Genomic DNA, 14,019 nt, shown 5'->3' with positions numbered 1-14,019 from the left:
GGAGGGACCCCCAGGCTCCGTGTGGGGAGGAGGGACCCCCAGGCTCCATGGGGGGTGGGTGTGGGGAGGCTCCTGTCTGTTCCCTGCGGGGCCTCTGTCCTCTTGAGCTGCAGATATGGGTCTGAGCGTCTGTGCAAGGCAGTGGCTGTGATGACTCAGGAAGTGGCCCCTGTGCCTACCCTGGGGTCTGCAGGTGACCTGAAGGCCTGGAGTGAGAGGAACAGGGCATCCAGCAGGGACGCGGTGGCCTCCACAGCTGTGCTGGCCCTGGGAGACCGCTGGGCTCCCATGCTATAGCCTCAAGCCCGGCTGTACCTCATAGCAGGGTTTCTGTTCTGATTCATTACATTTGTTTCTGATCCTACCTTTGTTCCCTGCCTCTGGTTGAACGGGGGACGTTGATTCTCCCGTGAGCCGTGTTTCCTGTGCCCGGTACTGAGGTGGTGCTGGCCGGTTGGTTTGTTTGCAGAATGCTTCTGCTTTTTGAATTGGCTCGTTTTTCCCTGACCTTGAAGTGCACGGAGATCTCCTCTGACTGCCTCTCAGACCTGAAGAAGATGGAAAGCGCGGTAAGTGGCTTCGTGACACAGCTGGCGGGGGTGCAGGGGGTGCTCACCATGCGTCTGGACGAAAAGCGGAGGAAAGGAGAAGCAGGCACAGCTGTGGCCGCAGAGCCTCCGTCGGTAGGGTCGGCTCACTGCCGTCTTTCTTACCTGCGTTTTGCACGGCTGCGGTTAGATGATTTTTGCAATTTTGCACCACAGTTGTTTCTAGAGCCCACTCTGCGGGTGGCATAAACTCTCCTGATGCTAGTGACCCTAGCCCTCCACCAGTCCCATCACTGGACGTGCAGACCTCGTTGGCAGGGCCTCGCGTCCCACGGCACGGCCTCATGTGCTGCAGCTTGTTACCCGCGGGCACCGACAGTATGAAAATGCTCAGGTCTTCTGACAGACAGGCCACGTCCACGTCACATTTATGGCCGTGGGTGTTGTGACTGTATTTTATTATTAGTCGTTGTAAATATCTTACTGTGGCTAACTGATGAACTGAACTTTGTCCCAGGGATTCACGTAGACAGAAGCCGCACCGTACGTCGGGTTTCAGGCCTCCCCTGGGTTGGGGGTCTTGGAAGGCATCCTCTCAGAGAAGGCCGGGCTGCCGTGTCATTTTTTGCTTATTACGTAAAGGGCTGCAGTGAACACGTTGTGCCTAAAACATTTTTCTGCGTTTAGGATTTTTCCCTAAGCTGAGCATATCTACACGAAATGACTAGGGAATTTTCACTTTTAATATTTTGAGAGTACATGTTACAGTACTGCCCTCTAGAAAAAGCTTCACACGAGCAAAAGTATGTAAGACTGCACACATCAAGTGTACTGTATCTTGAGGGAACCGTGACGGGGCTCTTTCACAGGGCAGGGCTTGAGCACCGTGCGCCACGCTGAGTGTCGATTTACACACGGAGCGTGCAGAGGGGGACCCTCAGATCCACGCCGCGTGCTGGGGCCGCCCTCGTGGTGTCCTCCTTGAGTGGCTGCTGTGTGCTTCGCCCCAGGTTACGTAAGAGTAAATGCAAACAAAACCATCGGCAGCGCGGGAGACACGCCATGGCTCAGCACGGGGAAGGGTGCGGGGAGCCAGCCAGTCACACTGAGGGCTGCGCTGATCTGGAGATGGTTGCTAAGAGTAAATACAAATAAAGCCATCAGTGGTGCAGAAGACACTGCCAGGGCTCAGCTCGGTGGGGAGCCGGCCGGTATCACTGAGGGCTGCGCTGATCTGGAGATGGTTTTGGAAAAGGAAGTGAGTTCCTGTGCCCTTGACAGGCAGCCCTTGGAGGGACCGCACAGGTGGCGGAGGGCAGAGTGCAGGCGGGAAGCGTGGTCAAGGCTGGAAACAGCAGGCCACGTAGCACGGAGGATGGGAGCAGTGTGGGAGGCGCTCCTGTGTTTGACGCCCTTTACTGGGTTCTGTGGACCCCATTTCCATCTTCTGGCTTTCCGTGGCACAGTGGCCCCAACTTAGAATGACTGTGGGGCACCTGGGTCCAGCCCTACTGCCTCCTTCCTTCAGCTTCCTGAGCCTCGGGATTTGTCCCTGTAAAATGGCAGCGTAACAGGACCCATCTGCAAGGGCCACTGTGGAGTGGAAAGCAATGTTTTGTGCATCCCAGGTCGAGGCTCCTGGGCAGGTGCCTGCAGCCGTGGAGCTGCTGATAGAGAGACTCCTGTGGCCCAGCTCTGCCCCCACCACCTGTGGCCCCTGCAGAGCATGACCCCATGTTGAGGACACTCTCCTGGCCCTTTGCCCAGTCGGCCTCTGCCCGTCCATCCCTCAGGCCCCAGCCCTCCTGTTACCTCTTGGCTAACCGCTAGTCAAAAGTGACCTCCACTGGAAGCTCATTATCCCTGCCAGCCTCCCATTAGGCATTTAGGATCTCATGAGATTGATTTTGTAAAATCTCATCGATGTTGAGGATATGAGTGGTTTTTAATTTTGAAGCCTTGATGCATTTTTGAAGACTAGCCCCTTCCAATGTTTCACAATTGCCTGAGCAAATGGTGGAAATGGTTTCACCGGGCAGACGCCCTGACCTGTGGGATCGCGTGAAGAGCTTTCAGATCCAGGAGATCCGTGACCACGTGGGAAGCATGGAGCTCTTTTTCCGACCTCCGTGAAGCCGGGCACAGCTTCCTCAGCAGCATGGGGGTTGGCAGCCGGTGGACAGGCCGGGGGACACAGCCCAGGATGGCAGCCTCTTGTGCTCTCCATGCTGGCTGGCGCCGAGCCCCAGACGGGCAGGACCCTGGTGCAGCCATCCCCAGTGCTGTGGGCGTGGCTCGGTCCTCGCGGACGTCTGCTGCTGAGGACCTGCTCGTCGGGACGGAGGCGTCTGTGCTGTGAAGATGCTGCTCCGTCAGCGACTGAGCTCACAGACCAGAAGACCTGCACCCCTCGAGCCCCAGCGGGTTTAGGGCCAAAGTAACCTTACAGAAGCTCCCAGCAGGTCCGTTCTCCAGGCTTCAGTGCGGCCCGGGGCCACCAAGCAGCCTGGCCGAGGCCTGGGTACCAGGTGTTGGGGGACGGGATGAGGCCCCTGAAAAGGGAAAATTGGGGCCTTCCCTGTCACTCTCGGCTGGTGGGGCCTGCAGACAGGCGAGGAGTTGGCATAGCTGAAAACGCTTGGCGTCCTCACTTCTACCTCTGCGCCGCAGGCGCCTTCCTGCCATCCCTTGATTGTGTTACACTTGTACCCAGTTGTATTTTAAATGGCCCTTGAAGTTAATGAATGTGCATGGCAGCTTCCCTTCCAAATCACTTATCTTTTCAAAAACCGTTTGTATCTGCAGGATCCCGGGAAGCTGATTGAAATTGAGTGTCTGGAGTGTGAATCCGAAGCCTTAAGACTTGAGAGTAAAATGAAAGTGTACCTCCGAGCAGCTGTTGAGGTGGGTCCTCACGCAGGAGCCGCACGCCTGGCACTGTTTTGCAGATTCCTGGAACCTGGTGCCAGTTGAGTTTGTGCCAGGTTTGAGGATGCCGGGGACATGGCCTGGACCCCACTCCTGGACGCACCCTGGCTCCCATGACAGCCGGTGTGAGTCCACCCTCCAGTGCCACAATCCTTTCCTACTCACGGGGCCCACATACCTCCCTGGTGGTTTGGGGTCGTGCAGGTGGAGTGTGACTCCCTCCAGCCCTCCTCCTGCCGCCCCTGCAGCGCTGCCCCCTCCCCCTTTGTGTGGTGACGCCAGCCTGGGAGAACGGGGTTGCATCCCCACAAGGGCTTCTGCCAGCCTCACTTGAGCCTGGGAAAGTGTCCTAATGGTGAGGGGACAGAAGTCACTGCTGGCCCTGGCGTTGGCTGCCAATGACAGGCACGTGAGCCTGACCCACCTCCGTGCTGCTGTCTGAGATGACTGGCTCTGGAACAGCCGCCACTGCCAGGAAGGGAACGGGGAATTATTTCAGACTCTTCCTCAGTAAGAATTTCCCTATTAAAACATGAAGAAAAACCTGACAGATGGTGTCACACAGCCCTGACGTGCTGCCACAGCGAGCACTGCGGGGGTCGGCCCAGGAGCCCTCGGGCCCCGTCAGCCAGGCCGTGCGAGGGGCACTGAGCAGCCGGGGGTGTGATGGTCAGTGCTGGAGGTGCCGTGGCGGGGGATGAACAGGGTGGCCAGGAGGGCTTCCCTGCCCCCACAGCTTATGTACCCATCCTCAGCCTGTGCTGCCAGGCCTGTGTGTCTCGGCCCGGTGGGTGCTGACGCTCTTGTAGACTTGCTCCTTGGGTCCCTCCGCAGGGCTGAGCATCTTGAGGGAGGTTTTAGACTGCTGCTGTGCGCCGGTGCTGTGCGTGTGGCAGGCATTTAACGAGTGTTCGTTTAAGGAATGATTTCCAGGCGACGCTTTGGCTGCTGCGCCTTGTCTGAAAGTGCGGAGAGGCTGCCGTGGCGGTGGCACTGTGGGCTTGTCTGAAGGTGCACAGAGGATGCTGTGGCTGCGGCTTTGTGGGCTGTCTGAAAATGAGCAGAGGCTGCCGTGGCTGTGGCACTGTGGGCTTGTCCGAAGGTGCGCAGAGGCTGCCGTGGCGGCGGCACTGTGGCGTTGTCCGAAGGTGCGCAGAGGCTGCTGTGGCGGCGGCACTGTGGGCCTGTTCGAAGGTGAGCAGAGGCTGCCGTGGCGGCGGCACCGTGGGCTTGTCTGAAGGTGCACAGAGGCTGCTGTGGCTGCGGCTTTGTGGGCTTGTCTGAAAATGAGCAGAGGCTGCCGTGGCTGTGGCACTGTGAGCTTGTCCGAAGGTACGCAGAGGCTGCCGTGGCGGCGGCACTGTGGGCTTGTCTGAAGGTGGTCAGGGGCTGCCATGGCTGTGGCCCCGTGGGCTTGTTCAAAGGTGTGCAGAGGCTGCCGTGGCGGTGGCACTGTGGGCTTGTCTGAAGGTGGTCAGGGGCTGCCGTGGCGGCAGCACTGTGGGCTTGTCTGAAGGTGGTCAGGGGCTGCCATGGCTGCGGCACTGTGGGCTTGTTCAAAGGTGCGCAGAGGCTGCCGTGGCGGTGGCACTGTGGGCTTGTCTGAAGGTGGTCAGGGGCTGCCGTGGCGGCAGCACTGTGGGCTTGTCTGAAGGTGCGTAGGGGCTGCCGTGGCGGTGGCACTGTGGGCTTGTCCTAAGGTGCGCAGGGGCTGCCGTGGCTGCAGCACTGTGGGCTTGTTCAAAGGTGCGCAGGGGCTGCCATGGCTGCAGCACTGTGGGCTTGTCTGAAAATGAGCAGAGACTGCCGAAGGTCACAGAGGGTGCCGTGGCGGCGGCACTGTGGGCCTGTCCGAAAGTGGGCAGAGGCTGCCGTGGCTGCGGCACTGTGGGCTTGTCTGAAGGTGTGCGAGGCTGCTGTGGCTGCGGCACTGTGGGCTGCACGGCTCCTCTCCCACCTCAACTGCTGAGGGTCTCAGATGGCCGGCCCTGGCGTGCGAGGCTTTGCGACCCAGCAGCCAAGTGGCAGGATGGGGTTGTGAGTTGCAGGCTCCACCTCAGCCTGGGGCAGCGTGAGGGCGAGGCCCCCGTGGCAGCCACAGGCTGTGGGGACATGGCCAAGTGAGCACAGGACAGACAGGCGGCCCAGCGGGGCTTGCGGGAGGCGGGAGCGTGAGTGAGGAGACTGGTTCCGCTGTCCTGAAATCCCAGCCTGAGCCTTTGTGCCGGGAAAGGCGTGTGTAGCACAGACCGTTGCTGGGAGGGTGGGAAGCCTATCGCGCAGAGGCCACAAGAAAGAGGCGAGGTTGGGAAGGGACCAGGAAGGGAGCAGTCCCCGCCGACCCCACCCAAGGAACATGGACGCAGCCGCAATGTGCAGGCACCACCGAGCCTCCTGTGTGTAATACCTTGTGAGACGCCCACGTCCTCCTAGAAAGGGTCACTCTGGCTGTTTTCACAGACAGACTCGGGCACGGCCCCACGCAGGGTGATGGATTTAGGGCCTGAGTTCTCAGCCTGCCCTGGCTGCATGTGCTGCCCCAACCCCGCAGCTCGAGGCAGCAACGTCCGCAGAGTCACCCATGTCCTCTCCGCAGACCCAGCTGGATATCATACAGAGACTGGATGTCACGCTGCAGCGAGCTGTCCGCCTGGGCGACCCCCAGGTCATCCATGTGGTGTGCACCACGCAATGGAACACCTGCCTGCCCCTGCTGCAGCACAACCTGCGGCACCACCTGAGGAAGCCACTGGCCAACGTCGCGGAGGTGCTGGAGAAGGTGGACAGGTGGGGGCGCCTGCGCTGTGTTGTCTGCAGAGTGTGGCCTGTGGGAGGAAATGGCGGAGGAGGAGGAGAAGGTGGTCCAAGCCCCCTTGCCATGACAGTGCCACAAGCGGCAAACTCCCCCCATACTCAATGAGGGCCACCCCCTGTTCCTGCTCGTGGCCAGGCATGCCGAGTCCTCTGGTGCATTGGTGGGGCCAGAGGAACAAGCAGGCTCAGCCATACCTCACGGTGTCTGTGCCCCTGAAGCCTCCATGCAAGGGGGTCTGTCTTGGCCACAGAGGCCAGGAGTGGGGGCTGGTTGTGGCTCTGTGGGACTTGGGCCGTCCTGGTTGAGATGGGAGTGCTCAGAAGGCCCACCATATGGGAGGAGCGTGGTGTGGCCTCAGGAGTGACAGGAACACAGGGGCCAGCGTGGCGGCAGGTGTCAGGCATCAGGGTGGGCCATGGCGGGCAGGAGGCAGGTGCCGAGGGTGGGAGGCAAGGGCAGGCAGAGAGACACGGTCCTAGGTGAGACATTCCTGGCTGAGAGCCCTGGGATATCCCATGAGAGGAAGGAGAGGAGGAAGGGCGAGGTCACTGAGGGGACGTGGGTTCCTGGCCAGGGAAGTGGAGGGGCTGCTGTGGGTGGGGCTGGCACAGGAGGAGAGCAGGGATGGGGGGAGCAGAGGAGGGAGAGTGTGTGGAGGGAGGGGTTACCCAGGAGAGTGGGGGTGTCCGCTGTGGGAAGAGGCCGTGGGTGCATCCACGGCCACCTTCAGCAGCTCTGACAAATCAGAGGCTGGGCTTGGTCAGTCCTTCGGAGACGGGCGAGCTGGGCTTTCCTGCTGGGCACCTGTGGATCCCGTTCTGCACCGAGAGTCACAGCTCTCCCCGCATCGGGGGAGCGTTACAATCTAAAGCCAGATTTCTTCCTGCCTGCCCTCTTCAGTTTCTCCTCTGGAATTCCACTCGAGTGTGGGGCCCACTGCTGTGCGCCCTTCACCCTCCTCACGCGGCTTCCTCCCTCTTCACCCTCCTCGCGCGGCTTCCTCCCTCTCCTGGACCCTCTTTCTCTGCCTCTCCGTCCGTCCTGTGTTCCTCTGTCTCCGTCTCCCCCGGCCCAATCCATCTCTCTTCCAAGCGCATTCCAAGGACACCTGGAAGACTGGCGCCTGCCGGGATGGGAAGTGGGGCCAGGCGGGCTTCACTCCCCTCTCCTTTCCTGCCTTTGGGATTCTCCTGAGATGGATGGAGCCGAGTCCTTAGCAAGGAGACACGGGTTCCAACCTGCCTCTGTGGCGCCACATGGCATGTAGCTGGCCCTGAAAGAAATACAAGAATTTTACCCCAAAATATGTTCCTTTGACATAGTTTGGAGTGGCCCAGCCAAGCCACTTTTCGTGGGGAAATCTACGTCTGTGGAGAATCCGCTTCCCTCCCAGGCCGTTCCCAATCCCGCCGTCTGACACCGTCTCAGGTCTGCCTGCACCATCGCCCAAAGCCTCCGCCTGAGGCCTTCACACACAGAACAAGAACCCTGACCCCACCACCCACCTTATCCGAACCCGAACATTTCCTTCTGCCGGCCTCAACTCTTTAGATAATAACTCAACCAGTCGCCAGTAGGAAATGTTCGAATCCACCTGTGACGTGGAAGCAACCCCAGCGCCTGCAAGTTTTCCTGCCTTTCCTGACCCAAGCAGTGGACACGTCACAGGCAGTGATTGATGTCTGCTGCCTCCCTGCAGCTGTGCCCGCCTCCCCTGCACACGTGTTCTGAGGACCTCCCGAGGCTGTGTCACGGCCAGGGTCCTCACTTGGCTCGGAAGACGTGACTTCAGAGAGACCGTTTACAGACTGGGGCTTCCGTCGCGCCCTTTCCCTTTCTCCCTCTGAATGGAGCCGCCAGGATGCTCTTGCAGGTCCCAGCAGGTTTCCCCCTGCTGTGCTTTTTATCTCAGATTCTCTTTCTTAGACTCTTTAATGACTGTTTCTCATTTCCAAAGTACCCTGTTAGCTTATGTGTATATTTTCCTGATTTTAAAAAATAACTCCTGCTAGTGAAATGGCTCCGCAGTCTGGGGTATGTACATACCCTGTGGTTTGTTGTCTTGTGCTGAGAAAGAATTCAGGACGCAGACACCTGTGGGCAGCCGTTTTCGGTTTGGCCGTGCTCATCGGCCCACTGGCATTTCAACGTAGATTTTTTAAATGCTCCTCGTGGCTCGTGATGAGCGTCTTTTATGAGGTTATCAGCCTGTATTTTATGAAGTGTCTTTTCAACAGTTTTAATCGTTTAAGAGCCGTGTAGTTGTCTTTCTGTTCCGGAGGCACTGGAGCTCTTCGTGTACGCCTGACACAGATCTTTGTCTGATGTGTGTGTTACGAGTATTTCCCCGAGCTACAGTTCGCTCTCTCTTTTTCTGAACAATGTCTTTCGAAGGCAAAGAGGTCTCTTGGCAGATGGGGCCACATTTGCAAATGCCTCAGTAACAGGGTTATTGAATTTTGTGTCCTGCCCAGGAATTACTTACCTTTTGTAAAAGCTACAGATTTCTGTTTTCCTGTGCTTAGCAGTTCTTACACGGGCTTCAGGGCCCTTTTACACTCTGAAAAGTCATTGGCAGCTGGGCGCAGTGGCTCATGCCTGCAATCCCAACTCTGGGAGGCTGAGGCAGGAGGCTCGACTCACCTGAGCCCAGGAGCTGGAGAGCACCCTGGACAGCAAAGCGAGATCCCACCGCTGTCGTTTAAAAGTAAGAAAAGCACGGAGGACCCTGAAGAGCTTTGACTTGATAGATTAGATTGATTGATATTTATTGTGTTAGACATCAAAGTAGAGAAAATATTAGACAAGAACGCACAAGCACACGTTTCTGTAGCATTGTAGCCATGACATGGTGTGTCATGAAGCCTCTGGAACATTCTTTTACATGTATTTGTGAGAAAATGGGAGTGGACATAGGAAACCGTGTCTTAGGACTGTTTTGAAATAGTTTAACCTTGCGGACCCACTGAAAGGGTCTTAGAGACCCCCAGAGTCCCGGGCACGCGTTGAGAGCTGCTCTTCTAGTTTCTAGTTTTTGTTTTTGCGTTCACTTCAGCAGTCCACTGAGGGTGAAGTTTGGTGTATGGTGCCGGGGGCGGGGGAGGGTGAGCCTCACTTTTTTTCCGTCCAGATCTTCCCCTTGTTTCAGAACCATTTGTCAAAAGTACATCCTTTCCCTCGGAGTCGCGTTGGCAGCTCTGTTGGGCGTCAGCTGAGCTGCCGTCTCTGACGCGCTCTGCACGTTGGTCTGTCTGAGGTGAGCTTGCACCGAGCTCCCCAGTCCCTGTGGATCTGTCGTGACTTTTGACATGAGCAGTGCAAGCCTTCCAGCGTTCTCTTGGAAGGCTGTTTTGGTTATCCTAGGGCCTGCGTGTTTCCATGAAACTTTCAGGAAGTGGCTTGCCAATTGCTAGTGCGGTGGGTGGGGAGGTACCCGTGTGATGGGAATTATACTGAATCTGCAACCGAGCTTTGGGAGAAACGGCAGCACTGAGTCTTTCCGCCCCGGTGCCGGCCCCGCTCTGATGGCACGGGTCCCTGATTTCTCTCAGCAGAGGCCGTGCCTGTGTCCATCAAACTCACTCCCAGGTGTGGTGTGGCTCTTGATGCAATTGTCCACAGTATTGTTTTTCTACACTTAAGTTTCTCATGGTTTGTTATATTTAGAAATAGAGTTGATGTTTGTTTATTGACCTTACGTTCTGCGAGGCCAAACCCGCTTATGAAAGGTGCCTTATGGCTTTCAGGGCACACATCTACGCCACCTGCCTGATGTCTCTTTTTCTTGCCTCTGGCGTTGCCTGGGACCTGCCAGAGGGACTTGGAAGCTGCTGCAGCTAAGCACTGCCCGCTGGGCCCAGTGGGGAGGGCCCGGCCCGGCCTCCTCGTCGAGGGCGTGTGCGCCGGTGTGACTGGCTCCCATCGTAGCAGGAGGGCATCCCTGCTTTCCTAGCATTTGGACTTTTTTTTTAAACTCATGAATGGGGACTAAATGTCAAGTGTTTCTGTGTGTCTGTTACGACAGTCACGTGCCTTCCTGTGTGTCCGTTACAATGGTCACGTGTCTTCCTGTATGTCTGTTACGACAGTCATGTGTCTGCCTGTGTGTGTTACGATGGTCACGTCTTCCTGTGTGACTGTTAGGATGGTCACGTGTCTTCCTATGTATCTGTTACGATGGTCACATGTCTTCCTGTGTGTGTTACCATGGTCATGTGCCCTCCTGTGTGTGTTACCATGGTCACGTGCCCTTCTGTGTGTCCATTATGGCGGTCACGTGCCCTCCTGTGTGTGTTACCGCAGTCACATGCCCTCCTATGTGTCCGTTACGGCAGTCACGTGCCCTCCTGTGTGTGTTACCACGGTCATGTGCCCTCCTGTGTGTCCGTTACGGTGGTCACGTGCCCTCCTGTGTGTGTTACCACGGTCACATGCCCTCCTATGTGTCAGTTACGGTGGTCACGTGCCCTCCTGTGTGTCCGTTATGGCTGTCACATGCCCCCCTGTGTGTCCCTTACAGCAGTCACCTGCCCTCCTGTGTGTGTTACCACAGTCATATGCCCTCCCGCGTGTCCCTCACGGCGGTCGCGTGCCCTCCCGCGTGTCCCTCACGGCGGTCGCGTGCCCTCCCGCGTGTCCCTCACGGCGGTCGCGTGCCTTCTTCCCCGTTGTTCTTGACGAATGACACGGATTGAGTCTGAACACTGACCCAGCCTTGTGTTTCTGGCGTCGTGCGACCAGCTTTGGTCCCTTGTTTTGTTAGGACTTCTGCAGGTGTGTCCACGAAGTCACCGGCCCGCGTTTGCTGCTTTTGTGATGTCTTCGTCAGGTTTTGACATCAAGGTTGGGTTGACTTTATGAAATGCGTTGGGAAGTGTTTTTCTAAAATTCTTTGCTTTCTGAAGAAATTAATGTCATACCTGTAATTTTTTTCTTTAAACGTTTGATAGAGCTCAGCAATGAAGCCACCGGGGCCTGGGAAACTGTCTTGTTCTGCTAGTTTCTGTGGAAAGGTTTTCAGGACTGAGGGACTCGCTGAGACTCAAGCTGGAAGCTCAGGAACTCAGGCCGTCAGCCAGAAGAATAAGCACCTCGCTCTTGGGGGCCCCCAGGGCCACCCCGCACTCCGGGCTCCCGAGGACGCTGTGGTCCGGACCTCATCCTCTCTCCTGGCGGTGTGGTCTGACAGGGCAGTGAAAACTCCCTGCGGCTGTGGGGGCCTGTCCCCCCTGAGGCTCTGCCAGCCTGGGGGCCTCTCCCCCCTGAGGCTCTGCCAGCCTGGGGGCCTCTCCCCCCTGAGGCTCTGCCAGCCTGGGGGCCTCTCCCCCCTGAGGCTCTGCCAGCCTGGGGGCCTGTCCTCCCTGAGGCTCTGCCAGCCTGGGGGCCTGTCCTCCCTGAGGCTCTGCCAGCCTGGCTGGCTGTGCCGGGGTGGGTTTTGTTTCATCTCCCTCTACGTTCCTGTCTCTCTCGCGCTCCGCCTCGAAGTCCATCAGCTGTTCCTAGTGCAGCCTGCCGCCGCGCCCCACGGCCCACCCAGCCTGCGGCCTCTGCGGGCCTTCTTCCTCGCACTCCGCCTCTTTAGATGTGCAGTGTAAAGTCATTTTTAAGTGAGTGTCTTTTAGACAGGGCCTGGCTGAGTCTTGCTGTCTTGCTTATTAGAATGCTCTCTTTCCGGCGGGGGCTCATCCTCTTCGTTGCCGTCAGGACCTGCTGACTCTGAGTCCACCGGCCCAGTCCCGACTCCGTCTGCCGCCTCCCTGCACCGCCAGCGCTCCTGCCCACCTTCTCGGGGGCTCCCTGAATTTCCTAGAATTCTATTTCGTCTCCACTGCTGGCTTCTTGGTTTCTCGACTGTACCTTTTGAAGGAATGGGGACGTCTCTAGGACCAAGAGCAGGCACCCTTAACTTAGCATCGTCTGTGTCAAGCCAGCATCACGCTAGCTTACTTCACAGAGATACACGCCGTAAAACACGGTGACCACACCCCTCACACCCCTGCGGGGCCGTCCTTCGACTTCCCACAGCACAGTGTGAACCTCAGACCCCAGCGCGGCTGTGTTGAGAACTGCTTCTCAAGCCTGGCTTGACAGTTGTACCGTTCACAGGCAGCCTGCGCAAGGCCGGGGGTCCGGGCTCCCCACACGGGCGTTTCTGGCTGCTCTGCACGGCCCCGCCTCTCCAGAGCAAGCCTCCTTCAAAGCCCTGCACCCCAACCCCTGCTGCCTTGGCCTGTGGGAATCACAGCCCGCACTGAGGAAGTTGTCCCCAGGTAGACAGCCAGGCAGCCTTGGGCCAGCGCCTGGGTTTTCTTCTCCCAGGGGCTGCCGTCACAAGCAGGGGAGGTGAGTGGGAGGCCTCCGGGGTCTGCAGGGTCCCCTCTTCTTGTCCCCATTTGTGAATCCCCAGGGCCAGGCAGGGACGTCACTGGATGGACGGCGGAAAGCTGGGCACCAGGCACCAAGCCCGCCCTCTCCAGGCCTCCTCCTGGGGATGTGACCCCAGCCCTTCCAGGCCCCTGATGCCACGCCACCCCCACAGCCTCATGACGCTGCTCCGCTGCCAAGTACACATGGAGATGGCGCAGATTGAGGAGGACGAGGACCGGCTGGAGCCCGCCATGGAGCACCTGCGGAAAGCCACGCACCTAGATAGCCTGGGCCTCTACCAGGACCGGCTCCGGATGGCCTCCAACCGGCTGCACCTGTGCACCACGCTATACCAGGCCCCCGAGCACGCCGAGGACAAGGCCATCATGGCCATCGAGCAGGTGCTGCCTGGGAGGCGGGGGAGGCCAGGTGCTGCAGCCCTAGTGTGGGGCCCAGGCTGGGCACTGAGGGGATGGGCACAGCAGAGTGGAAGCTGCCCAGGGCCGCCTGGAGCAAGGAGGCCTGGGACCGAGCTGTCCCTGCTTCTGTGGGCACGAGGCCCACACAGTCCCCTGCCAAAGGCCAGGAGGCTCCAGAAGTGGGAGAAGGTGCTGCAGAAGGCCCAGCGGCCCCTCTCTCATCAGTCTCTGCTTTTCACAGGCAAAAAAAGCTACCCTGAAGGACAGTGTCAGGAAGAAGCGGGCCCTCCTGGTGAACGCAGGCCTGGCCTTAGCCCCCGACACCTTTCAGATCGTGCTGGACAGTGAGAATGAGGCCAAAGGTGAGCGCCACCCTGGGCTCCCCAGCCTGGAACTGTCCACCTTGGAGTGGCTTCGAGGCTGCCCCAGGGCCTCCCTGGTTCCCATGCCGCCCTGCCATGGCCCCTGGATGTACAGGGACCATGCCGTGTCCCATGAAGTTCAGGCCATCCACAGGCGGCGTCCTCCGACCTCGGCCCGCTGGGTCTGGCAAGGCCCAGGGAGGGTCTCCACGGCCGTGGCTGGTGCCTGGCTGCTGGGACGGAGTCCACAGGCTCCACCTCTAAGACAACAGGAGCTTCCTCCTCCCAGCCCCAGGCTGGACATCAAAGCTTGGGCAGGGCTGCTCCTCCTGAGGGCTTTCTCCTTGGCTCATGGATGCCTTCTCCCTGCATCCTCACTGGGCTGCCCTGCATTTTCCTTTCAATCCTCAGTGTCCACTGGGAAGAACAGGGGCCGGTTCACCTACCTTTGCTCAAAGGCACGGCACCACATTGTCAGCGTGGACAAAGCTGCCGGGCACCTGCGGCGCCTGGGCTATGAAAACGACAAGGAGAGGTGAGTGGGGGGGAGGTGAGGGCGGGAGAGGCGAGGGGGGGAGGTG

General features: G+C 58.7%; 1 protein-coding gene across 7 annotated transcripts in view; it reads left to right on the top strand.

The window, feature by feature from the left end:
• CFAP46 (cilia and flagella associated protein 46) overlaps positions 1 to 14,019 on the top strand; it is a 117,191-nt gene that overhangs the window by 9,297 nt on the left and 93,875 nt on the right. For all 7 annotated transcript variants that reach the window (XR_004270094.1, XM_032282057.1, XM_032282058.1 and 4 more), the window contains exons 8-13: positions 470 to 569; positions 3,354 to 3,452; positions 6,073 to 6,263; positions 12,830 to 13,058; positions 13,318 to 13,438; positions 13,850 to 13,973. Coding sequence is in view for 6 of the 7 variants with exons in the window: in XM_032282057.1 (XP_032137948.1) it covers positions 470 to 569; positions 3,354 to 3,452; positions 6,073 to 6,263; positions 12,830 to 13,058; positions 13,318 to 13,438; positions 13,850 to 13,973 (864 nt within the window). In the remaining variant the exon portion in view is untranslated. The remainder of the gene's footprint in view (positions 1 to 469; positions 570 to 3,353; positions 3,453 to 6,072; positions 6,264 to 12,829; positions 13,059 to 13,317; positions 13,439 to 13,849; positions 13,974 to 14,019) is intronic.

Source organism: Sapajus apella, unplaced genomic scaffold (assembly GCF_009761245.1).
Source record: "Sapajus apella isolate SASKATOON/1434 unplaced genomic scaffold, GSC_monkey_1.0 scaffold13, whole genome shotgun sequence".
Classification (NCBI taxonomy): domain Eukaryota; kingdom Metazoa; phylum Chordata; class Mammalia; order Primates; family Cebidae; genus Sapajus; species Sapajus apella.
The sequence above is the reverse complement of the archived record's forward strand: the minus strand, read 5'-3'. Positions and strand labels throughout refer to the sequence as shown.